At 43.6% G+C, this 27,148-nt stretch overlaps 1 protein-coding gene across 4 annotated transcripts in view; it reads left to right on the forward strand.

Moving 5' to 3' along the window:
• MAP3K1 (mitogen-activated protein kinase kinase kinase 1) overlaps positions 1-27,148 on the forward strand; it is a 98,301-nt gene that overhangs the window by 48,740 nt on the left and 22,413 nt on the right. For all 4 annotated transcript variants that reach the window (XM_053299308.1, XM_053299310.1, XM_053299309.1 and 1 more), the window contains exons 2-14: positions 4,166-4,316; positions 9,177-9,383; positions 10,235-10,435; positions 10,831-10,947; positions 11,936-12,084; positions 15,914-16,035; positions 16,442-16,523; positions 16,655-16,832; positions 17,346-17,636; positions 19,620-19,741; positions 24,152-24,243; positions 24,773-24,962; positions 25,175-26,435. In XM_053299308.1, the coding sequence (XP_053155283.1) occupies positions 4,166-4,316; positions 9,177-9,383; positions 10,235-10,435; positions 10,831-10,947; positions 11,936-12,084; positions 15,914-16,035; positions 16,442-16,523; positions 16,655-16,832; positions 17,346-17,636; positions 19,620-19,741; positions 24,152-24,243; positions 24,773-24,962; positions 25,175-26,435 (3,163 nt within the window). The remainder of the gene's footprint in view (positions 1-4,165; positions 4,317-9,176; positions 9,384-10,234; positions 10,436-10,830; positions 10,948-11,935; positions 12,085-15,913; positions 16,036-16,441; positions 16,524-16,654; positions 16,833-17,345; positions 17,637-19,619; positions 19,742-24,151; positions 24,244-24,772; positions 24,963-25,174; positions 26,436-27,148) is intronic.

Here is a 27,148-nt window from a genome sequence, read left to right on the forward strand (position 1 = left end):
GGCACTTTCGTATGTTCCTATGAAGTTGGTGATCCTGTGTACTCATTAGCAGTGAACAATATATAGTTTAAATGTGAGAAAAACATTGGTAGTATTAATTGAAAAAGTCAGTATCAGCCAGACACTAGGAACTAGAGAAGAGTGCTTTTCCTAGCATCATCCAGGTGAAATAGCTGGAAAGCTATTCTATATAGCCCAAAACTTGCATCTCTGGGCGGTTTATAATAAAAACATAGTTTAACTGCTTAAAGTATGTTTGAAATACGATTGAGTTTGGCGGTTATCTAGGATAAGACCTTTTCAACAGTGACACTAAGGCTTTTAAATCTACCGGGCTGGGGAAGTTCAGTGCTCTATCTCTTTGGTGGTTCTCTGATGTTAGACAGGAGAACCTGTGCTTTTCAAATGGCATTTGGTACATTCTGAGCTGGAAGGGCTCTTTTTTTCCTGGGTGCTTTTCTTGTTCCTTTTGCTACTCCTCCTCTGGGGTTTTGCTGATTGGTGCTTAATTTGTTGTAAATCGGGGACTTGAAACAGTTTTTAAAAATTGTCTTCAGTTCCAGCTCAGGTTCATCAGGATGTTCTAGCTATCTGGTGCAGACATTAACTTTAAAAAGTGATTCAGTAACCAGTGCAGACACTTTTTGCCAATTCTGAACCAGTTTAGATACATATCATGCAGAATAATACTTTTGCTTGCAGTGTAACTCTATAAAATGGGTGCTGTGATAACTATTTAACTTGACGGGGGGAAATTAAAAACATTTAATAAGCAAAATACTTTTTTTAAAAAAAAGAATTCATTATACAATTCATAATGAATTGTACAATTCACTATACAGTTGCAAGCTGAGTGTCTGAACTGTGAGCCAGTTACCACTTCACTTGGTTGCTTTGGACCTAAACTGAACCCCCAAACACAAGATTTTAGGTTTGGGTTCTGCATTCATTCACTTAAAAATGGTTCTCTTGAAGTGATTTTTGGGTTCGGGTTTATTCAGGCTTCCTGGTTTTAATACAAATTGGTTTTAATTGTTATCTGCACTGGGTATCATTTGACTCCACAGGCAGGATATAAATATTTAAATAAGTTGTGCTTTTGTGGAAGCCAGTATTTCTGTTGATTGAGCTGTGTGATTAGGGCACATTTACATTTGCCTATATATGAAAAGATTGGCTCATGTAACTCATCTCCTATCTACAGCGCTGAATTCTTAGAAAAGAGGAGACAGCATCTATTTAGTTGATCTAAACAAATGTCTTTACTTAGTACATGATAGCTAAATCACAATTAAAGGCAGCCATTCTTCTAAACCTGGCACAATCCTTTCCAATCAAGTAAAATTTTAAGATAGCAAAGTGGTGTGCAGACTCTCCTATAGCTAATGCTTCACTCAGTCCCATACCCTAGATAGAAGCCAGTTTGAAAGGGATCTAAAATGGATTCTCATCAGTATTCTTGAATTAGTCAAAGAAGTTGACTAATTCATTATTTAAAGAGGTACATGAGAAATTGAGGATCATAAGTGCATCCTTTAAGCCCAATTCTTTCTTAATCGCTTCAGCCCATGTGCTTGAGCAGGGTGCTTTCTTGTTGCAACAGGTGCTGGAGCAGCTGTTACAGACTCTGTTCCATGGAGCCATGTGTCCCAGTCTATGTAAAGAGATCTATGTGTGGATGCTGGATCAGGAATGGGTGATAAATGGCATGCTTATTCATCTGATCTTCAACTACAGTTCATGATCCAATCAGATGTGTGTGGGAGCTTGCTTTCGTGCATGGAGTCCCTTAATGGGATTCATGTAAGGAATCATGAGTGGAGAGAGAGGCTTAAAGGAGGGGGGAAATGACCTCTTTGTTTTGCTCCTCTAAACCTTTTTGATGGCCCATACTTAATATGTAAAAATGGTGGCGGGTGGGATTGTGTTTTATAGTGTAAACAAAAAATATGCATGAGTTGGGGGAAGGATGTAAGATAAATTATACAAACGCTGGATTTTTGCTGGCATTTCTATACTTGTGATATTGACTGATGGCTAGATTAAATTACTCATGAGTAGTCCCACTGAAATCACTGGGATAAATTAGTCATGATTAACTTCAGTAGAACTACTCATGAGTAATTTAGTCTGGCTGTTGGCCGATGAGCGTGCCCTGAGTGGGCAACAAATATATTTTAATGTATGCTGCTAAAACAACTCCCTGTCACTAAACACCTACCAAAGGACATCAAACCATGTATTTCTGTCATCTGGAAAACACTGAAGCCTGAACTTTGCCAGGCCACCTAAAAAATGGAGGCTTCAGCTTTTTTGTGTGCCTCATCCTAACCCAACAAAATGTTCACACAGCACTTAATTTGTAAGAAAATTCTACTTAGAAATGTGGAAAATACTGTTTTTCAATTTGGGAGAGGGCTTAGATTTTAGCTCTTTTTGTATAGGTCAACTCCTGCTGTTACCATGGACAGGTTTTCTGTAGATTTGAATCTAAATTGGATCTATTACAATTCCTATTTAAGTTAAAATGGTTTTGTTGTCATTCTCCCTCAGAGTAGGAGGTTGTCATTCACAAAGGGGTAACTTCCTTTACTTGCTCAGGTAGACAGGATAGTTTCAGGTAACAGGAAGTCTGGCCTTCCTGCCAGCAGGCCCAGGGAGCAGGATCCCACATTCATTTCCTGTCTTGCTCTGGTCACAAGTGTCTTGGGGCTCCCATTGCTATCCGGTTTTCAATCTGCTCCTGTTTTTTCTCTTCCACTTCTTCATTTATTTATTTAAAATATTTCTATGCTGCCCCAAACTTGTGTCCCTGAGTGGTTTACAATTGGTGAGCTGAACTGTTCTTCCTTTCTTTCCCTTAAAACAAAAAACACCTCCCCCACCAAACTTTATTTGCCTTTCTAGAATTTCCCTTTGCTCTCCCTATGGATATTTCTCAGAAGAGGGAAACCTTGACTGTGTGTCTCTCTCTGAGGATTTATTTTATTTTATTTTTTTACATTTTATATCCCACTCTTCCTCCAAGGAGCCCAGAGCGGTGTACTACATACTTAGATTTCTCTTCACAACAACAACCCTGTGAAGTAGGTTAAGCTGAGAGAGAGTGACTGGCCCAGAGTCACCCAGCTAGTTTAATGGCTGAATGGGGATTTGAACTAGGGTCTCCCCCGTCCTAGTCTGGCACTCTAGCCACTACACCACGTTGGCTCCCAGTACTGAGGAACGAGGCAGGGCCCACACTAAGGTTAAAGCCTCCAAGAAGCACTTCCATCTTTCCACCTCTCCTCAACATGGGCTGGCAGAATGCGAAAATGTAGGATGGCAGCCGCCATTTTTAAAGACATGAATGAGGGAGCTGAGAGAAGACCTGCAGGGTTTGCCAACTGGGCTCTAGGAACCCAGCCAAACATCAGCTCGTGAACCAGGTGATCCAACACCTGCTTCAGATCTGAGTGACAGAGCAAGTGAACAGAATCATGTTGAGGCGTCTACTCTACTCTGTTTTATTCTTGGTACCAAAAAGGGATGGAACGTAGCGAGCAATCCTGAACCTTAGGTGGGTCAACAGGTTGATCCTGATACCTGAAATTTTCCAGTCTACCGGAGCAAGTAGTGGACGTTAACCCTTTGTGAATGATTTTATTTATTTATTTGATTGATTGATTGATTTATATACCGCCCCTCCAAAATGGCTCAGGGTGGTTTACCTCTGAAGAGAAAGAACTCTTCATGGTAGTGTTTCTTTCTAACTGGTAAGACTAACATTTCTTGCTAGCTAGCTAGCTAGAAGGGTTATAATTTCATAACTTTCAAAAGACAATCCTTAAGGCACCATCTTTTCCCAATTCTTTCCTTTTTGGTTTATCCATGTCATAAGTGTAGTTTGGTGTGATAGTAGCTGTACTGGGGGGATCTTGAAGCTTAATTTTTATAACAAGACTTTCCCTTCTTACTTGTTACTTTATACTTGGAGTTGTTATACTCCAAACGGTGAAGTAGTGATTGGTTTACATTAAAGTATAAGTGTAAGTATAAGTTCCTGCCACTGGAATAAATATTTTAGCAGTTGTGGAGGGAAGAAAATATGGTGGTTCAAGGATTAAGCATATCACTGTATTTGACAGTCACATTTCTTTTTTCTTTTTCTCTTACTTTTCTGTAGTCGTGACATGGAGAATAAAGAAACCCTCAGGGGGTTGCAGAAAATGGATGACCGCCCAGAAGAGCGCATGATCAGGGAGAAACTCAAGGCAACGTGTATGCCTGCCTGGAAACATGAATGGCTTGAAAGGAGGAGTAGGAGAGGCCCTGTGGTAAGTAATGCGTAGGAGAAAGCACTGAAAAGCTGCACTTTTAAAAAGCACAATTGCTGAAAGTGCAGAATGAATTTGCTTTCTTACATTTCATGACCTTATAGTCATGGGTGTCTAAATACCTGGTTTAAGTCAAATTTTTATTGCTATTGTTTGCATTTGCCTCTAACAGAAAAAAGAACCAGATTTTTGTTCATAGCTGGAGGGGGCGGGGGGGGGAGCTGAATGGAAATGATGTCTGTCAAAACATTTAATACTAGTGTTTTCAAGCCCGTTAAAATAACGGGCGCTAGTAGGGGAGAGTTTCGCCGCCGCCGCCAAGAGTGCCCCACTCCTTCTTGCCCTTTCCCTTCCCCCCTGTCCCACTCCCTCTTGCTCTTCCCCCTCGCCCACTCCCTCTTTCCCTTGCCCCTCCCCCTGCCCCACTCCCTCTTTCGCTTGCCCCCCGCCCCACTCCCTTTCCCTTGCCCCTCCCCCTGCCCCACTCCCTCTTGCCCCCCCGCCCCACTCCCCCTTGCCCTTTCCCCTCCCCCTGCCCCACTCCCTCTTGCCCTTCCCCCTGCCCCACTTCCTCTTGCTCTTGCCCCTGCCCCACTCCCTCTTGCCCTTGCCCTCCCTGCCCCACTCCCTCTTGCCCTCGCCCCTCCCCCTGCCCCACTCCCTCTTGCCCTTTCCCCTCCCCCCTGCCCCACTCCCACTTGCCCCTCCCCCCCTGCATTTTTAAATTTTTATCTTACCGGCCCTCTGCTCCTCCTCCCAGGCGGCAAACAGTTTACAGTTTACATTTTTGGAAGCGGCGAGGGGAAGCAGCAGCAGGAGGTGGCGACTGGGTCCGATGCTGGCCGCGGCAGGCCCGCCACGCCACGCAACCTGCCGTGGCCGCTGCCGCCGCTTGTCTGTTGTTGCGGCCGGCTGCCTGACAGCCACCGCTCCCCCCATTTCCACCTTCAGCCCCTGGTATCGGGGCCCACTGCAGGCTGCCTGTCCGCTGCCGGGCCGGCCCCGCAACCACCAACTGTCGCCCCTCCGTGGCCACCGCCACCACCATAGGCCCCACTCACTGCCCCGTTGTCATGTCGAGGCGGCGGCCGCCGCCATCGGTCCCTGGCGGCCCGCCACGGCCAGCATCGGCTCCAGTCACCGCCGCCTCCTGCTGATGCTTCCCCTCGCCGCTTACTGGGACCCAACATGGCCGCCCGTGTCCCTGCGGCCGTATCTTTCTCGGATGTTCTGGGCATGCGCTCCGCGCATGCCCAGAATGGCCGAGAAAGACATGGGCAGGGACACGGGATCAGACTCAAGTTCTTTATTATGGAGGATTATGTTAGCCTATAGGTAGCTGTGTTCTCTTACAGTTAGAAAAGCTGAGATTAGTTCTTCAAGATTCCAGTGTACTTCTGCATATAACAATATTCATATACTGCTTTTCAACAAGTTTCCAAAGTGTATTTCAAAGAAAAATAATAAATATATAAGATGGCCCCATTCTTTCAACAAAAATACAGTTGGAGAAGTATTAAGCTAAGGGTCCAAAGAAATGTGCAACTAGTAAAGCGACAAGGAGGCTCTGGGCTTGTGTTTCTCATAGTAGCCCCCTTTGCTGTATGGCTAACTGCCTTTCAATTTGAGGGAAGTGTCAGATCCATTTTGTGGTATGTCGTCATGACTAGCTATTGTGGAAATAGTAAAATGTTTCAGTGGCTATATGCATGTTTTGGAGCAAGCCTGAATTAGCACTTTGGATCTCATCAAAAGGGTTTTCTTACCATGTCTTGAAGGTCACAGTGTCCCCCCCCCCCCGAAATTCAGAACTTTGATCTCCATACTACCCCATGCATGCTCGACCCTTGCCCTTCATGGTTGGTGAAGGCTTCTAGGGAGGGACTGGGTCCATGGCTGGTGGGGGTGGTGAATGCCTCCCTAGAGCAGGGGTGGCCCCCCCTCACCTGAAGGAGGCAGTCATTAGGCCCCACCTAAAAAAGCCCTCATTGGACCCAGATGACTTAAATAACTTTCGACCAGTATCAGACCTCCCGTTCTTGGGCAAGGTGTTGGAGAGCATTGTAGTGTGTCAGCTCCAGGCTGTCCTGGATTAATCTGATTACTTAGATCCTTTCCAGTTTGGCTTCCAACCTGGATATGTGTACGGGTGTGCCTGAACCGGTTCGGAGGCCATGCTGGAGGCCTCTGAACCGGTCCGGATCTGAGCCGGTCCGATGGCTCGGCACAGAGGGGGGTTGTACCTTTAATGGCGGGGGGGTAGTACTTACCCACCCACCCACCCCCCGCCGCTCTTCCCCCTCCGGCACTGTGCTTTTTTGTAAAGTTTCTGGGGCGGCAGCATTCCTCCCTGCCGCCTCTGCCCCCGTTGTTAGCCTGCCAGAGCCTCAGTAAGTAACACGCATGCGCCTGTTCCAGCATGCGTGCTCCGCATACGTCACACGTCGACGTGTGACGTATGCGGAGCGCGCGGCGGCGGGTGCACACACATGCCAGAACGGGCGCATGCGTGTTACTTACTGAGGCTCTGGCAGGCTAATGACGGGGGCAGGGGCGGCAGGGAGGAACGCTGCCGCCCCAGAAACTTTACAAAAAAGCACAGCGCCAGAGGGGGAAGAGTGGCGGGCGGGGGGGGGGAAGTACTACCCCCCGCCCTAAAAGGTACAACCCCCCCACCCCCGTGCCAAACCGGACTGGTTCGGAGGCCATGCACATCCCTAGATATGGGACGGAAACTGCTTTGGTCGCCCTGGTGGATTATCTGTGCCAGGAGATAGACAGAGGGAGTATGACTCTGTTGATCCTCCTGGGACTCTCAGCAGCTTTCAATACCATTGACCATGGTATCCTTCTGGGACATTTCTCTGGGTTGGGACTTGGGGGCACGGTTATATGGTGGCTCTGCTCCTACCTGGAGGGTTGTACTCAGAAGGTGGTGCTGGGAGAAGCCTGCTCCACCCTTTGGTGTGCCACAGGGATCTATTCTGTTCCCCATGCCGTTCATGAAACCTCTGGGAGAGGTCATTCGTGTGTGTGGACTGCGATGCCATCAGTATGCTGATGACACCCAGCTCTACCTATCTTTTAAGTCAGCAGACACCAGGGATACAGTGGATGTTCTCAACCGGGGCTTGGTCTGGACTGGATGGAGGCAAAGAAACTGAAACTTAATCCAGATATAACAAAAGTGCTCTGGGTTGGTAGAACTGATCATCTGAGTAATGAGGTAAATCTGGACGGGGTCACACTCCCTCTCAAAGGCAAAGTCCACAGCTTGGGGGTGCTTCTGGACCCGACACTTTCCTTGGAGGTGCGGGTGTTAGCGGTGTGTAGAAGTGCCTTTTACCAACTACGGCTGGTATGCCAGCTGCGACCTTCTTGGAGAAGTTGAACCTGACTTCAGTCACTCATGCGTTGGTAACATCCAGATTGGACTACTGCAATGCGCTCCTGTGGGGTTGCCCTTGAAGACTGTTTGGAAGCCTCAGCTGGTCCATAATGCCGCTGCAAAGATGCGTGTGGGTGCAAGTCACTTTGAGTATCACACCTATCCTGCTTCATTGGTTACTGGTCCGCATCTGGGCTAGATTCAAGGTGCTGGTCTTGACCTTTAAAGCTCTACATGGCTTGGGGCCGTGGTACCTGTCAGACCACATTTGCCCATATGAACCTGCCAGGGCTTTTCACTCATCATCTTAGGGCCTGCTCATGGCCCCACCACTAACAGAGATCAGGTTGGCAGGGACTAGAGACAGGGCCTTTTTGGTTGTGGTCCCTAGGCTTTGGAACACCTTCCCTGAAGAGCTTCGTCATGCTCCCTCCCTCATTGTTTTTAAAAAATAACTAAAAGCATGTCTTTTTAAAGAGGCTTTTTAATGCTTTATCTTTGGTTATATCTGGTAGGTTCTTTAGTTGTTAGTTTTTATAACTCTCAATTTTTAGCTTTTAAAATAACTTTTAATTGCAAACTTAATACTGATTGTGGTTTTTAGCCTGACTTTTAACTTGTTTACTTAATTTGGCCAATTTTATTACTTATATTTTACATTGTATCTATTTTATTGTTGTGTGCCGCCCCGAGCAGTAGTGTACTGTAGTAATGTCCCCGGACCGGTCCGGAGGCCATTCTACAGGCCTCCAGACAAGGGCGGTTTGGGTTCAGGTGTATTGGGGTGGGGGGTTCGTTTAAGGGTGGGGGAGGGTTTACTTATCCCTCCCACCGCTTTCCAAACTAGTGCACGTATTTCCTTTAGTAATCGGGGTGGCAGGATACCTCCCTGCCACCCCTTCCCCTGCTTGGCTGCAAAAGGCTTTAAGAAGCCTTTTGCGTGCGCGCACGTCACGGAGACAAGCGCACACGATGTGCACGTGTGCAAAAGGCTTCTTAAAGGTATCCTGCTGCCCCAATTACTAAAGGAAATACTGTGCTAGTTTGGAAAGCGTTGGGAGGGGTAAGTAAACCCTCCCTCGCCCTTAAACGAACCCCCCACTCCAGCGCCGGACCGCAGCTCCGTGGTTCCGTGCATACTCCTAGTGTACTGGAGGGGTAAGGGTATAAATATTTTAAATAATAATAATGCTAAAGAATGTCAGCAATATGTCAAAAGATCTTATAGGTTTTCATGAGGAAAACCAAGCAGCGTTAACACTGCCTTCAGTAGAACTGTTATCTGACTTTGATCATCGAGGTAGTACATAAGACATTTGACAGAATCTCATCAATTTAAAGAAACAACTGAATGGATTCAATATAGTAGGATTCCATGAAATAACTGTAACCTAAAATTTATGGTGAACATTTTATTTCGAAGATCTCTTTTTCCAAGGTAACCATAAATCACATCATATATTTTTGACCAGGTGGTAAAACCAATACCAATAAAAGGAGATGGCTGTGAAGCAAACAAACAACCGTCAGAACCTCCTCCTGAAGGACAAACAAGTGCTACTTCACCTACTCAAAAGGGAAGACGGAGCCCTTCTCCTAGCAGTTCCTCCTTCTCTTCTTCTAGGACTGCTAAATCTGAATCACCTGGTGTGAGAAGGAAGAGGGTATCTCCTGTGCCTGTGAGTTGAAAGCTGTTATGGAACTAGGGGCATAGCTTTAATTTGAATCATTTCTAGAAGGAAAAGGCATGGAAATGTTTTGGAGTTGCTTAGTGGAAGAGGTAGTTGCTTTTCTGTATTTTCAAAATGTAAGTCATTCACAAGGACATGTACTCTCTTTTCTTGTTCCCTTGCATTTTGTAAGCTGCACTGGAAATATACATAGGAAGCTGCCGTATATGGAGTCAGACCATTGGTCTACCTAGCTCAATACTGTGGATAGCTCAGACCAGGGATTCTCAGCCTTGGGTCTCCAGATGTTATTGGACCTCAACTCCCATAATCCCCAGCCCCAAGGGCTTTTGGTTGGGGATTATGGGAGTTGAAGTCCAGTAACATCTGGAGACCCAAGGTTGAGAATCCCTGGTCTGCACAGACTGGCAGCAGCTTCTCCAAGGTTGCAAGCAGGAATCTTTCTCAGCCCTATCTTGGAGAAGCCAGAGAGGGAACTTGAAACCTTCTGCTCTTCCCAGAGCTACTTCATCCCCTGAGGGGAATATCTTACAGGGCTCACATGTGGTGGTCTCTTTCAAATGCAACCAGGGTGGATTCTGCTTAGCTAAGGGGATAATGTTTTCTACCACAAGACCAGCTCTCCTCTACCCATGCATATATATATAGGATGATCTCAATATCCCATGCATTTTGATGGGATGACTGATAAATTGTTAATATGTGCTGCTTAAGTAATTAACCAAGATGAAAGCATGAAACCACTTACTGTATATAAATTTGGTGCTGGGCAAGGGTGGGAGGACATGGAACCAGTAACAACGCTACTGAAAATTAATGGGAAAATTTGCTTTTTAAAGTTTCAGAGTGGGCGAATAACACCACCCCGAAGAGCTCCATCTCCAGACGGCTTCTCACCATATAGTCCTGAGGAAACAAGTCGGCGGGTCAACAAAGTCATGAGAGCCAGATTATACCTCTTACAGCAGATAGGACCCAATTCCTTCTTGATAGGAGGAGACAGTCCAGATAATAAATATAGGGTATTCATTGGCCCTCAGGTATTAATTTTAATATAGTGTGCACTGAATTATTTAATTATTATAAAATGAATTGATTTGAAACTCTTACATTTATTGTCTTACTGCCTTTTGAGCATGTGCTAATTGGGCTTTTCTCGCTGGGAAGCTATGAAACAGTCTTGCTTTCTGGGAATTGCCTGGCATGTTTCTTTTAATTATTACTTGTATGAATATGTACATGGGCACTGACAATCAGTTAAGAGAAACAGCCTATGGAAAGAAAGTTTTGGAAGTCCCTTGCTAATAGCAGATTTTTTTTTCTTAAAGAAAAACAGAAGCATAATTCTAATAACTTGTAAAGTGTAGTATTTGGCTCTTGGAAGATGTATGCAAAACAGCCATAACAAGCACAATAAACATCTTTGTCTTTACAGACCTGCAGCTGTGGGCGTGGAACATTTTGCATTCATCTGCTGTTTGTTATGCTGCGAGTGTTTCAACTTGAATCTTCAGATCCGATGCTCTGGCGAAAGACCTTGAAGAACTTTGAGGTAGCTCATCCTGCTTCTGTTGATACATAATGGCACTGGTGATTGTGACTGAAATTCACCATTCAGAATTTCAAATTATTGATGATTCTAAAGTGACTGTATTGTTTCTAAATCTCTTAACAAATCTCAAATAGTTGATTCAGTTAAATGAATAATATTCCATTGATAAAATAATCTTCCATTTTAATGGCTGGGGGCTGATGCGTACTTGATGGGGGCAGTCCCTTGATCAGGAGTGGACAGTAGGATAGTGTGCTTCTTCCCCATGCCCACCCACCTCTTCTTCTTTTCTCAGTTACAGGAAAGAAGTTGACATGAAAGTTTTAACTCTGGCTTCTTTTAGTTAACATCAGTCGTGACTTCTCTCTTAATCATGGCAAGATAAGGGGCAGGAAGTATGTAGTGAAATATAAAGCTGTGTTTTACTGAGTCGGACCATTGGTCCAGCTAAGCGAGTATTGTCTGTGCTAATTGGCAGCATTTCCCTAGGGTTTCAGACAGGAGTCCTTTCCATTCCCTAACTGGATGTGGCAGGGATTGAACCTGGGAACTTCTGCAGGTGAAGTGTGTGCTTTGCCGCAGAACTATGGCCCTTCTGCGATGATCTCGCAGCCCACCCCCAATTTCTTAATTGCAGTTAAGAGGACTGGCCATGTAACACGTGCACCGTGCTAACAGAATAATGTAAATATGGAGCAATGCACATAAAACTGGAAGCATTGTTCAGGAGAACATGACACCAGTCTCCTTGGACAATTCCTCCTTCTAGTGCTGTCTCTGTACCTAACATCAAATTGCAGAGGTTTGATGTGAACTTGGTCAAAATTCAGGGATGATAGTATGTGTTTAAAACTGGCAGTTTACTATTGTAATTTGATGATGCATTACTACATTCTTGTCAGTAACTAAATCTCTGTTTAAAAGTAGACATCAACTTTGAGGTGTTCATAGCGTAATAGCTACTGTTAACGTTTTCTTCCAATGTTAGGTTGAGAGTTTGTTCCAGAAATATCACAGTAGGCGTAGCTCAAGGATCAAAGCCCCATCTCGTAACACCATCCAGAAGTTTGTCTCACGCATGTCAAATTCTCATACATTGTCATCCTCTAGTACGTCTACATCTAGTTCAGAAAACAGGTCAGTACTTCTAAAGAAAATAAGTAGTGCTCTTCTAAAGTTTCACACTGTAGAGGATAAGATTTGCTTTTGTTGTCATACTGAGCCTGTCTTTGTGTAATAGATGACCTACATTACAGTAGTTCTGGTTGCATTAGTTGGGATGTTTTGGGCCAGATTTTTTTTTGTTTTTTTCTGACTGGCTACTTTGGCCAAAGAAGGACATCAGCTGTTATCCCTGAAGAAGAGCAATTTGCTGTAAATGTGCTAGGAACTGGAACTGCTTCAATAAAATTTTGTGTAACAGAAGTTTGTTGCGATTCATTGTGTTGGGCATTGCTCTCTTGTTGCTGGCATATCGTTTTCTGTAAAGAACTAGGTGTATATTCAATGCTATATATGTGCACCAGGGACATTTTTGAAACCTAATGTGGCCTTCCAGAAGATGATGTGCCCCTTAAAATTGTTTGTTTTTTTTTAAAACGAGTTAGTGTTTCTGAAGTTCAGAATAATTAATTATGCTAGGGCTGTCCAAATTGTAGGATGAATCGGGCTGGCTTTTCTCAAGCCCCAGAAGTTTTATCAAATATTAATCAAGGTTTTACCTTGATTAAAAAAACAAACACCCTTTTAAATATGTGAGGAATAGATTCCATGTTTCTCTACTTTGAATTTTGTATGCAACAGGAGTTGTGTGTATTATGTACAAGTGCATGCACTACATATGTGAAGCCTTCACTGTTGCATGGCACAAACTTTATTTTGGAGCTTGACTGCAGGGCTAAGTTTTGTATTTCAAAATACATTTCTGGTTCCTGCAAACAGCATGGCGCTGGAAGATGTAGAACTTAGCCATTGGTAAACAATAGTGCCTCATCTGTTGTCTTGCCACAGCAAATCACAGTGCTGGCAAATGGAGTGTCATATTTCTGTACAAATGTTCTTCAGGGCAAAACTAGTTTTCATGTTGGGGGTTTTTTGTACATAAGGATGTCATGCTCAGATATGGAAGATAAATTAATTTCCCCCAACTTAGTTATTGAATTGACAAGTTTGCTTGCATGGCATCTGTTATTATTCACAAATAAAGAATATTAATGATGCATGGCACTTTACAGAGTAAAATAAACAAGTGACAGGACCCTTCCCCAAGAAACTACACAGTAAGATCAGGGGTGGTCGAGTAGTTGGGAACAGAAGGCTAAAGGATTATACCAAAGGCTCTATGGAAGTGCTGAGTTTAGAAGGAAGAGGGAGGTGATATCATGTATGTGTTTGGAGGCATTAAGGATGCATTGTTAAACAAGTTTTGTGAACAAGTAAGGCTCTTTCAGAGAACTGAGCCTTAGCAGAAACACTTTAATTTGTCTGGGTATTTACATAGCAAAATGCAGTGAGTGCACTGTGTATGTGTAGCAAATTCCCTTATGTACCACATGTATATGCAGTAACTAACTAAGCCTTTTGAAAGAAAGTTAGGCCAGGCTCAGACATAACAGGAAATTGGAGGTCCCTTCACCTCCAGATTCCTAACCCGAATGTCTGAATTCAGGAAAATGGAGCTTGCAGGGGAAAGTGATCCACAGTTTCCCTCACCAAACGAACCTTTGCATACAGCAACAACTCACATTCTACTCCTGAATTATGGTCTTATACTGCCACTTAGTGCCCAAGTTTGGAGTATTTTGTAATAGCTGACTTAAAGATTCACAGGTATTTTGTATATACCAGAAGTAAAATTTGCATTCTTAAAGTGTGTTTCAGGAAACAGAGTATTTATATTGGAGTTTTGCCACCGCAAACTCCATTCCTGCGGTGCCAGCATTCCATCCAAATGCTGGCACCACAGTTTGGGTCCCACAGAACAGGAGTTGAGGGAAGAAGCTCCTCACTCGAGCCTGATTGGGTGTGCAGGCTGCCATTCAGGAAAGAAGGAAGTTGACACAGCCAGCTCCCTCGCCTCTCTGTAGTCTTACTGACTGCAGAGAGGTAGCTCTCCTGCATGTCCAAACGCGGATGATAGGGGGGCACAGAACCATGGGTTCATTGGACCCATCCATGGTTCTGTGTAATGTCTGAACCAGGCCCTTGTCTTCCCTCTCTGCTTTTACAAGGTCTGAGGTCTTGACGTTTAAAACGCAGCTTGTTGGAAAGCTATATGTCACTAAAGTTGTTACTACTTACAAAGAGAAGTTAGAGCTTGACTTCTAGGCCATGACTGTTGTTCCTTCTGGTTTTATGTATTTTCATTATTATTGGACCACCTTGCTGTATAAAAGATGCAGTTTTTAAGGAAATCTGTTGCTAGTCTGAAATGTTGGCAGTTCGTTAGCTGTATCATTTTGAAGACTATGGTAGATCTTTAAAAAAATAGTATGTATGTCTGGTAGTAGATCTGTTACCTTGGATTTATGATGTAGCTCTAGAGACCCACATAATCTGTAGGAGCTGTATTTGTGTCATAGCGATTTGTAGGAAAAAAATTATATAGCAACAATTCACATTCTACTCCTGAATTATGGTCTCATACTGCCACTTAGTGCCCAAGTTTGGAGTATTCTGTAATAGCTGACTTAAAGATACACAGGTATTTTGTATATACCAGAAGTAGAATTTGCATTCTTAAAGCGTGTTTCAGGAAACAGAGTATTTATAGTCCTGATAATCTTTTTTGTTATCGAAGGTGTTCACTCGACTGGTTGGCTTAAGTTCCTGCATTGGCATTGATTATGTTGCCCTTTTTAGTGGTCTTCAATACTAAAATTAATTCAGCCACTGATTCAGTATGAACTTGCCATCAGTTGATTACACTGATGTGGAAAGTGCTTCCATAGCTTTTTTAATATGCCACTCCAGTAACAAATGGAGAGAGTGCCAGTGGGGGAAGAGCAGTGGGGTGTGGCTGGCAGGTAGGCAGCGCCTTCCCTGCCTCTTAAAGTTACACACATGCATGCACGCATTTGAACCGGTTTGGACGCCAGTTGACAGATCCAGCTTGGTGCTCCAGAAAAGGAGTGCCGGACTGGTTCCATGCACATCCCTACAAATGACTAGCTCATTTGCTCAGCATTTATGATTCTTCTCTGTAGATGTGACCAGAACTATGTGATTAAAAACCATGGAGATCATACCATTGCAGTAATTTATTAATTAACCTTTCCCCCCTTCCTGAAACCAAAGTAATTGATCTCCATAAATCTTACACTATTCCTTCTAGCAGGACTACATCCCTTGTAGAACTTAGTATATTCTCAAGTTCTACTGTGGGGTGTGTGTTGTACAGATGTGGCTTCCATTCTGAAACACTTAAAGTTATATCTGTGGAAAGATGCATACGTAGTGGTGAAAACCATGCATGGCTTTTTGTTTCAAGTGAGGATTTGCATATATCCCCATGAAGAGAAGTATGAGCTAAACCCACAAGTTTGTGAACACTCCAGGAAAGTGTTTCTTTATGGAAATTTCAAGTAGTTTCTTCACAGTGATGGTGTCAACATAGTGACTTTTCCATGCCACTACTGTATCATAGTGCAGCTCATGACAGAGTGTTCTGTGAGTTAGCTAGCATGGAACAACCATGTGATGACCTCCACTGTTCATTGTAACAGCATGTGAGAAGACTTGCAGAGGCTACCCAAGCAATACCTCTGTGGTAAAGGTAATGTGTAAACAAGCACTCAAAGTAATTGTAAAAAGCTGCATATAAATTGTAATTAGTGCTCTCACTTCCAATAAATAAATTGGAGTAGTAGCAGGGTGTTGGGTTTTTTGTTTTGTTTTTACCTGGAAGCAGGCTATACATTTAAATAATAAATCAGAATAATTACTTTCTAATATTTTTTCCTATTAGTATCAAGGATGAAGAAGAACAGATGTGCCCCATTTGCTTGCTAGGAATGTTGGATGAAGAGAGCTTGACTGTCTGTGAAGATGGCTGCCGAAATAAACTTCACCATCACTGCATGTCCATATGTACGTCACTGACAATACTAAATGCTTGATTGCGTCATAAGAGTGGATGTTTCCACTTTAAAGAAATGAATGATGGGAAAGCAAGTCCTTGTTGACTTCAGAGATGCAAGATTAATGGCAGCCATGTGCCTTATACATGCTGAAGATTCTGTCAAATCAGTGAAAACTAATAAGATTATGCATAAGCTGGCATCTTAGAAGGAATGCATCTGAATAAAGTAAATAACTTCATGGGGGAAATGGAGTAATTTGCTTTTATGTCTTGTGGGTGCTTCCAAAAAGCTCAATTCAGAAGATTCGTTGGTATGGATCAACATTTTAGAAAGAGTTTCACCTGTTTTAAAGTGTCCTTGTTACCAACTTGGATTTCTCTCTCTTTTCTACCCCTACACTGCTGTTATTTTAGGGGCAGAGGAATGCAGAAGAAACAGGGAGCCTCTTATATGTCCGCTTTGTAGATCTAAATGGAGATCTCATGATTTCTATAGGTAAGGAGGATTTGTTTTAGTGAATATATTGGGTCTTCTGCTTACACATTTAGCTCCATGCCTATAAACATTTATGCGCAAATGTTTGCTCATGAATGCTACATTCTTTTTTTTTCTTGTTCACTTGACAGTCATGAGTTGTCAAGCCCTGTTGATTCTCCTTCTGTTCTTCGTGTGGTCCAGCAGCAAACTCCGCAAGCTACAACTGGTTCCCCAAGAAGGAATCAAGATAGTAACTTTAACCTTACTCATTACGGGGTTCAGCAAATTCCTTCTGCCTATAAGGACTTAGCTGAGCCATGGATTCAGGTATATTAGTTAGATTTCTAAACCAAACTTGTAATTAAGTCAGTTGGTGGTGCGTATGTGTGTTTAAACTTCTCTGTTTTACCCTTCAAAATAGCTATTAATGCCAGTTTAGTGACTTTATCAGGCATACATTAATTTTTATCTAAAGCAAACGAGTCAAAGGATAATTGCTGTTTTTGCAGTAAATGAACAAAAATACTTTTCTTTCCTTTTACCTTATTCTGTGTCTAATGCCCAGTCCTGTGTAACTACTTGAGCTGTGATAGCACAAACAGGTCTGCATTGTGGCTTCCTAAACAAAACTGTATAGAGTGGGTGTGTGGTGACTGCTGGTGTGTGGCTTTGCTGACTGCAATTGCTGTGATGGGGTTGAAAGCCCTTTGTGTTGCCTTTGGTACATTTGTGCCCTGGCAGCTATCAGTACAGCTAAAATCTTCTGCTTCAGTTTAAATATTTGTGCTCCTTGAATGTGTACCTGTGGTCATTTCAGATCTGTGATGTCTCTCTTTTTAGGTATTTGGAATAGAATTAGTCGGCTGCTTGTTTTCTCGAAACTGGAATATACGTGAGATGGCCCTTAGACGTCTTTCCCATGATGTTAGTGGTGCTTTGTTGTTGGCTAATGGTGAAAGCACTGGAAATTCTGGAAGCAACAGTGGAAACGCCACAAGTGCTGGAAATCTAGGAGCAGCTAGTGGGTCATCACAGACCAGTATTTCAGGCGACGTTGTTGTGGAGTCCTGCTGTAGTGTACTTTCCATGGTCTGTGCTGACCCTGTCTACAAAGTGTATGTTGCTGCTTTAGTAAGTGGCTTGTTCTCTTTTTAACATTGAATTTCCGAACAGTATTGGGGCGGGGGACAAGAAAGCACTCTTTAAGCCATTTGCCTCAAATCTAGAATTTGTGCAACTACCAAAAAATAACTCTGAAGCTATTGGTAACAGTCTGAGAGGCAAAGACTTTCACCTACTGTAGACATAACTCAACCCTAGTAAATCCGTTTACTGGGAGTCAGAAGTGGAACAACCTGTTTGCCTGATTTTCCCTCCCCTGCCATGCCTTTTGGGGCGGGGGCAGCGGGGGGGGGGATGTGAACAGAACTTCTGTATTATCCAGCATTCACATGGAATCTCATCTCTCACCTTACCTATGTGGTAGAGGGCAGAGATTCACACTGCTCCAGCATGCTTTTCAGTGCTGGCTCCCAGTTAATATAGGAATTGGGAGTTAGGCATTTCCTTTGTCTTTGAGCTTCTGGGTCAGTATTATTTTGCAATGTTAGTATAATCAGTTTCTCAAATAATGATGAACACTAGCTTGATTCAGATGTTATAAAATTGTACCACTTTAGCCATGTAGCCATGTACAGCGGCACGGAGAGGGAAGAAGTCCCGCCCCCGATGCTCACACAGAGGTGCCTGTCTGAAGCAGGAAGGGCCGGCACTTCTGTGATTGCAAGGCTGGGTTGATCCAGCTTCGCAATCACGGAAGTGCTTTTCATCGTGTTTTGGGTTCTTTCCGCTTCAGACAAGTGATCAAGGAAGTGCCTGTCATCACAGATAGGGCTCTTCCTTCTTAAGACAAGCCCTGCTGTAAGTGGGAGTGGCAGAGCACGAGGGGGATTGACGGAGTGGGATTTTTCCCCACTTCACGGCACTATGCACAGCCACAGCAGTGTGATTATATAACATATGAATCAGGCTACTGAAGGTTACTGAAACTCTTAATTTAGACTACATACACAGGTGTAAGAAAAATGAGTTTTATCCCAACAGTTAGTCATTACTGATCATCACTGCAATGAGACAGGTTAGACATAACTAATTTAATTGCATTAATTTCAGTTAATGGCTAACGTCCTTTGTCTACACCTCAGTGTCACTTCTTGTTTGTCTCAAGTGTCTCTCTACTCTAGAATATTCTGCCTGGCTTAGCCAGTAGGAGGCAGACATCTCAGAAACTCCTGAAAGGCTGGGATCGGCTCTGTACCTTCTTGCTTTTCATGATCTGATTTTCATGGAGGTGGCAAGCTCTGCTTTGCAGAGATGTAGGCTTGGTTCAGATGTCACATGCAACCATGGTTTAATCATAGTTCTGTGTGACATTTGCAGACTTGTGCATTCCCCTTCCTCTTTGCCTGCAAAGGAACTTCAGGTCCTGGTTTAGAGCAAACCAGGATTTCCCTTGATGTCTAAACACAATAAATCTGGGTTTGTTCTAACCAGAGTTTTATTGAATCCTAGTTTCATAATCTAGTTTGTCCATAAACTCTGATTAGAACAAGCCGGGAATTGCTGGGTTAGGACATCATGGCAAATTCTTGTCTGTTGTAAACAAAGACTTCAATTTTAAAACTACTTCAAATGATGTTCAAGCCTGAGGCTTCTAAAAGTTGCACTGAACCATAGTTCTGTGTGATAGCTTCCAAGCCATTTTTAGCATATCAGTAAAAGGGGCAGGTTTTCTGAGGGAACTGGCACTGATCTGTGCCACCTTTTACGATCTATCCTTATTTAGCCTTCAATTCAGTGGACTGTTCAGAACACCCTATAAATATAGTATATGGAGTATTACGACACCTGAAATACTAATAGATTTATAGCAGTGCAAGATGTCCAATGTATTTGACCAAGTAGGCTTTTGCCTGTGAAAGCTCATGCTGCAATAATTTTGTTAGTCTTCCATGTGCCTTAAGATATGCCTGCAGGTTTTGCTGAAAACAGATATTTTTGCATCGCTGAATTTTAGTTTTATTTTTTAAAACCCTTTTTTTTTTCCTTCCATAGAAAACATTAAGAGCCATGCTGGTATATACACCCTGTCACAGCCTTGCAGAGAGAACAAAATTGCAACAACTTCTAAAGCCAGTTGTAGAGACTATATTGGTGAAATGTGCAGATGCCAACAGGTATAGTGTTTAATTGAATCTTTTTACAAATGTTTATTCAAATTGCCTCCCCTCCTGCCCCCATAGAAGATCAGAGACAAATTCATATGAAAACAAATTACAGGCCATTTGTTGATTTATGTGTTCTTGTGTATGAAAAAGTGAAACCAGCACCACTTACACTTAAACTGTGTAGCTTGGTATTGATCTTTTAGGTGATCCATGTTCTCTCACAAAATGGGTTATACACCTGCACAGTAACCCCCACAAAAGAATTCAATAGCTCCATGAGGCATTCTTCAGCTCTGCCAAATCACAATTGTGGTGTGACTATTATTTTTAGCAGGAGAGTGCTTTCTCCTCAGTTCCTTCTCGACTACCGCGCTGTTTGGATCATGAAGGATTCGCTCCATTAGTTACTCAGTTCGTGTGAGAAAAAGTTTATTAGATTATTCTGGCTTTGACCTACAGACTGTCTTGGTTTCTCCTTTGGATTTCATTTTAAATCTATTCTTCTATTAGTGACTTTACTGGCTTTGGACAACGGCTGTTTCAGGTTTTTCTTTTGCATTGTGTTTTGGCTAGGGAGCCAGCGTGGTGTAGTGGTTAGAGTGCTGGACTAGGACCGGGGAGACCCGAGTTCAAATCCCCATTCAGCCATGAGACTTGCTGGGTGGCTCTGGGCCAGTCACTTCTCTCTCAGCCTAACCTACTTGACAGGGTGGTTGTGAGGAGAAACCTAAGTATGTAGTACACTGCTCTGGGCTCTTTGGAGGAAGAGCGGGATATAAATGTAAATAATAATAGTAATACTGTTCTAATGGACTTAAAAAAAACTTTTTAAAAAGTGTGCCACTTACAAAGGGACACTACCCTCTTCTGACAGGCACGATGAGTGCTTGATTTGCCTGAGTGAACATCACAATATGCCATTCTGCAAAATCTGATGTTGTTTTTTCAAATTAAACACAAAAGAGTAAAGAGCTTCATTTAAGGGCAGCTTTGTATGAAACTCCACTGGCCCCTGACACCAATGCCGAGATCGCCTTTACCATCTGCTTCGATACCAATGTCAGACAATCATCGACCCTCAGGATCGAGGTCAATGTCGGAGGGCTCCCTGGATTGGTGACTAGGGCACCTCCAATTGAAAGAGATCAGGGTGACTCAACATTTAAGAAGCCTGAAGCAATGGCAAAGATGATCAACATCGACTCCACAAGAAGCAAAAACATCAGAGGAGACTCTCCAGGCCCCTTGAGCTCAAAGCACTGTCAGCTGTCAACATTGGCCAACCAGCCATCAGTGTTGACTACTTTTGAGGAAAGCTTCAATGTCGACCTCGAAGAAGTCACTGCATACTCCTTCCCCAATGACTGTACAAGGCAGGCATCAAAGTTTTCAAAGCACTCCAGGCACAGCAACACATTGGGACCGGGACCAGTGTTGACTTAGCTACCGAGGGCAAACACTAGATCTCTGCTGACTCAACAATCAACGTCTAAGTCAAGTCACTGTACCGACATTGTTGATGGCCAAAACACAGAATATCGCTACTAAGACCGGGATCTCCAGTGTGTCTCCTGTCCGGAAAGATTTCTCTCCAGAAGTGTCTCCAGTTCGTTCCAACCATGTTGATGGTTCTGACTCTAGTAGAGGAAGGCATCTTTCTTCTAGGGAGACATACCCAATTGTGCATGAAAAGTCTACTGCAAGAAATTTAGAATCCCTAATGGGATCCACAGCTCCCACTCAATCAAGCTCTACCTTTTAGAGGATTTTCTCTGCATTGGCTGGACGGAGATGAAGAATCAAACTGTTCGTCCCTCAGCTTCTCCAATGAGAATAACACCTAGATGTTCTCCTTCCTACTCCTGGAGAGAGTATTCTGCTCCCCATTACTCACCCATGACAAAACCTATTGAGTATTGGAGCTCTCCAGGGGTTTTAGACCCAGACTACATAAGAGGTCTCAGATGCTACAGAGACCCTTATTATTTACCCTCTCCTGGACTTTCTTATGATTTTGATGATTACAGGATATGAAAGTCTATGAAACTCAGAGGTGATCTTGAGAAAAATTCTACCCCAAAAGAACATGGTCACTTAACCAAACCCACTACTGATTCTCCTTTCAAAAGACCACAGGTTCCTAATGTACTCCCTGAAAAAAGAAAGGAAAAGCAGAAGACTACAGGCCATACTTGCCAACCTGAGCGCTGGATCTAGAGATTGTTCCTCACTCTCCACCAGTAGAGAAATCACCTGAAAAAGAGAACATTCCAATAGTGAATATGACTCTACCTCTTCTTCTGAGGGGGAATCGATCCAAATGGAAAACACCTCAGATCCCTCTCTTGATGAGAATGTTGCTAATCCATTGTCAAATTCATCTATTGAAGAAACAAAGCCCTACAGGATACAGGTGGCTGAAATTGCTAAATTGCTAACACAGGAGGTCAAAGACCAGTGTATGATTTTTATTTTTTTTAGCACTTCCTCATGGCAACCAGCATTTTTACTCATGCTGCTTGCTAGTCTCAGCTAATTCAGCAAGAACATGCTGGGGCGCAACATTGACCTCAACTTGTACATCAAAAAGACTAGAAAGCCTATACAGAATTCAAGAAGAGTCATGTCACTTCCTCTTGAAACATCTGCCACCCAACTCATTGGTGATTGATTGTGCTGTTAGCTACAGGTTGGGCTAATAGCACAATCAATCATACTCAATCACAATCAATCACACTCAGCGTTTCTGAAGAAAGAAACAGAAGGCAGAAAACTAGGGGGTGGGGAGAAGGCAGAAAACTATATGCTGTGGGATGTAGATTTTATTCCACTTCTTGCTTCTCCATCAAGATAGCCAACTATGTGGACTGCATGGCTAAGTAAAACACTTCTATCCGGGACAATTTAAAGGATGATCTTCAGAATCTACCAGGAGAGTTTTGGGACAAGTTCAAGATAGCCCTTAACAAATCTGCTGACATCACCAGACAACACCTAAGTATAGCCAAACACCTGATAAAAACAGAGTTTTGTGCCATCGCAGCTGCCATGTCCCTTAGGAGGTATGCTTAGCTTAAGTCGATGTCCCTTCAATTTGACATGAAGGACAAGATAGAAAACTTCCCACTTGAGAGAGAAGGTTTCTTCAGCACTCAAACTGACAAGATTATGGAAAAGATGAAAAAGTCCCACTACACAGCAAGGACTTACAATTCCAACCCATCACAAGCACTTTAATTGAAGCTCTAGAAATGTTTGATTCTAAAGTTCCATGTGTATAATACCACTGCATAATGTACCACATGACGAACAATAGGTACTTATTTATTTAGTATATTTGTATACCGCCCCAATCGCACATGTCTGCAGGGTTTACAACAAACATACGACAGATTAAAACAGAAATTAAAACATTAAAAACAGTTTTAAACTGCAATTCTAGTTAAAAAGCTTAGATGAATAAATGCAAGGTGGCCTCAGAGAAGGCCTATCCGTGAGTAGCCACCAGACAAGCCAGTGGCAACTGCAGATGGACCTCTCTGGATGATCTAAGGGCTCATAGCGAAGAAGACGTTCTCTTAAATACAACATGCCTAAGCTGTTTAGGGCTTTATAGGTTATATAACCAGCACCTTGTATTTTGCCTAGAAACATATTGGTAGCCTTTGTAGTTCTTTTAATATAGAAGTGATATGGTCTCTCTGAGATGACCCAGAGACCAACCTGGCTGCCACATTCTGGACTAACTGCAGTTTCCAGACTACAAACAAAGGTAGCCCCACATAGAGCACATTGCAGTAGTCAAGTCTGGAGGTGACCAGCAGATGTACTGCTGTTCTGAGGTCATTTATCTCAAGAAATGGACGCAGCTGGCATAACAGCCAAAGCTGATAGAAAGCACCTCTGGCCACTGCCTCAACCTGAGAGCCCAGGGATAGGCTTGGATCCAGAAGCACTCCCAGACTGTGTCTCTATTCCTTCTGGGGAGGTGTGACCCCATCCAGAATTGGCAGATCAAAATTGTCTCCTGGATTCCGACTCCACACAATAAATGCCTCCATCTCATTTGGATTCAATCTCAGTCTATCCCTCATCCAGCCCATTACTGCCTCCAGGCAGGCATTTAGTTAGGGAGGTTATGCCTTTTCCTGATGAAGCTGACATGGAGAAATAGGTTTGAGTGTCATCAGAATTCTGATAAGACCCTGCACCAAATCTGATGAGCTCGTGGAAATGAAACTTTGTTTTACTTTCTTCTTAGAAGTGCATGAATTAAAAAATGTATGAAATTGGATGGGTTTTTTAAAAGTATTAATATAAAAATTTTGTAATTTTTGCTATGCTATTCTTAGAAATGTTGATGAAAATGATGTGACAGGCAGAGAATTCATTTTGGTTTGTTTGTTTGTTTTTTAATAGCCGCACAAGCCAACTTTCAGTTTCAACCCTCCTGGAGATGTGCAAGGGGCAGGCAGGAGAGCTGGCAGTTGGCAGAGAAATACTTAAATCTGGTAAAGTTTCTTCTTTATATTTATTTATAGAATACCATCACTGTTATACAATATGCATAAGAAGTCTATACATCTCTCTTCCATTCATTCACATTTAGATTGTGAGTTTCTCAGGGCGACGATAACAAGGAATGCCTTTGAGCAACTGCAGTTATGCTTACTTGGTATTTGATTCTCCTGGGGATAATGACTGAAAAATTGAACTAAATACTCTATAGAAGACATGGATCTTCAGGATGAATTTGAAGTTGGGGGATGGAGAGAAGTTACCAGAGAAGTTACCAAAACTTAATTAAAACACATGATCAGTCATTTTAATTGCATGAAAACTGGCCAACATCCAGACTGTTCCATCAAATAATGTTTCTTAGGCACAGTGGGTGAGGAATAGAATTTGTGGTCACTAGAAAAAATTGCTTCATATATTAAAACTTGGCTGATAAAAGACACCTGTCATTTAAAACTCCACATAAAACAGTCTCTATTTTGATTATATGTATAATTCTCTGTATTAATCCTTTATTTTTAGGGTCCATTGGCATTGGTGGTATTGATTTCGTCTTAAATTGCATTCTTGGAACACAACCTGAATCAAACAATTGGCAAGCACTGCTTGGACGTCTTTGTCTTATAGACAGACTGCTGTTGGAGTTTCCTGGTGAATTTTATCCCCACATTGTCAGTGGAGATGTATTACAGGCAGACACTGTAGTAGACAGGTACTACTTTATAAAATATCGTGGGGTTTTGTTGTTGTTGAAAAATGATTTTATCCAATGACAAAATTTGGCCAGGTTAGAAAAATACTTCATGTGAAACTTTTAAAATTTATCAGTGTTGACTTGCTGGGTTTTTTTTAACTCCTTGGTGTTAAGAGGTAAATGACTTTAACAAAGAACAGTCACTAACTGTCCTTTATTTATACTTGTAGGTATAAAAAGCTGCTGTTGCTGTTGAGCTTTGCTCTGCAGTCCATTGACAACTCCCACTCAATGGTTGGCAAATTGTCACGGAGGGTGTTCTTAAGTGCTGCCAGAATGGTTGCAAGAGTGCCCCATGTGTTTGTAAAACTATTAGAAATGTTAAGTATGACAAGCTCAACACATCACACAAGAATGCGTCGGCGGCTGATGGCTATAGCGGATGAAATGGAAATTGCGGACGCCATCCAGCTAGGTATGGAGGAGATTCATTCCACTGAATGCAGGCTTGACTTTGCACAGCCTCTGGTTCCTGATAACTCTCCAGAGTCAACAGAGAGCAATACTCCCAATGACACAATCCAGTTATCAGGGAAAAATGGGAAAAGTTTGGGTGATAAAAAACTAAGTGCCAGTCCGGAGGACATTTCTGAGACGGTGGCTGGTATTTCCTTAGGACTTCCTGCTTCTTCAGGAACTATGGAGCAACCAAAGCCAGCCATTCAAACAAAAGGTAGACCCCATAGTCAGTGTTTGAACTCATCTCTCTCATCCTGTCATGCTCAGTCAGTATTCCCAACTCTGCCTTCTCCCACTACTCCATCTGTAACATCAGGATCTGATGTTTCTAAACTCAGACCTCAGGGATTTGTTCCCTGCAAAATACCCTCTGCTTCTCCTCAAACGCAACGAAAACTTTCTCTCCAGATTCAAAGAAGCTGTGCTGAACATAAAGAATCGGAAAAACTTTCCCCAGTCTTTACACAGGCCAGGCCTATGCCATTCAGTCATATACACCGGCCAAAGCCATCTCGACCTACTCCATGTGACACAAGCAAGCAGGGAGAAACCTCCAAAAATAGCATGACACTTAATTTAAATGATATATCACAGTGTGATAGTAGTAGTACTGCAGTAATACCAAGTGAAGAGACTGTTTTCACCCCAGTAGAAGAGAAACGTGGTCAACTGGATATTAATACAGAGCTCAATTCTAGTATGGAGGATTTACTTGAGGCATCTATGCCAACGAGTGATGGAACAGTCACGTTCAAGTCTGAAGTGGCAGTTCTGTCTCCGGAACGAGCAGAAAATGACAACACATACAAAGATGATGTAAATCATAATCGGAAATGTAAGGAAAAGATGGAAGCTGAAGAGGAGGAAGCTTTAGCTATTGCCATGGCAATGTCGGCATCTCAAGACGCTCTTCCAATAGTTCCTCAACTGCAGGTTGAAAATTGTGAAGATATCATCATAATTCAGCAGGATGTGAGTACACTGGTTTTTGATGTGATTTTATATATTTACTAGCTGACCTGTGCGGCCGCCGCCGCCCTGCAGGGGCCGAGTGCGGCCGCCGCCGCCTCGTCTCTGCGGCCGGGCCCGGCCAGTCCCGCCGCCTCGCCTCCGCGGCCCGGCCAGTCCCGCCGCCTCGCTTCCGCGGCCGGGCCCAGCCAGGCCAGGCTACCTCTCTCTCCTCCCGCCCCCCGTCTCCGGCGGGGCAGAGTGCGGCCGCCGCCAGCGGGCCTGGCCGGCCCCAGAGTGCCGCCGCCGATGCCGCGGCCGGCCCCAGAGTGCCGCCATCAGGCCCGCCGCCTTGCCTCCGCGGCCGGGCCCCGCCGCCTTGCCCCGCCTCGCTGGGCCCCGCCACCACAGCCTGGCCCGCCGCCATCGCGCTGGGCCCGCCGCCTTGCCCCACCTCACGGCTGGGACCGCCGCCACCTTGCTGGGCCCACCGCCTCGCTGGGCTCCGCCGCCGCGGCCCTGGGCCCGCCGCCTTGCCTCCGCAGCCACCCAGCAAGCGAATTCTCCTGGGTGTGCTGCCAGCCAATCAGCTGGGCTGCCGGGACGCATTTCTCCTGGGCACACCCAGGAGAATTATATATATAGATGTGTATACTATTGCATAATATGTTTCTTTTGTGATAAGGGAAATGGAAACTAAAAAAAAATTGCATTCTGAAATGGTACGCTAAAGATAT

This window comes from Hemicordylus capensis, chromosome 2 (assembly GCF_027244095.1).
Source record: "Hemicordylus capensis ecotype Gifberg chromosome 2, rHemCap1.1.pri, whole genome shotgun sequence".
Lineage (NCBI taxonomy): Eukaryota > Metazoa > Chordata > Lepidosauria > Squamata > Cordylidae > Hemicordylus > Hemicordylus capensis.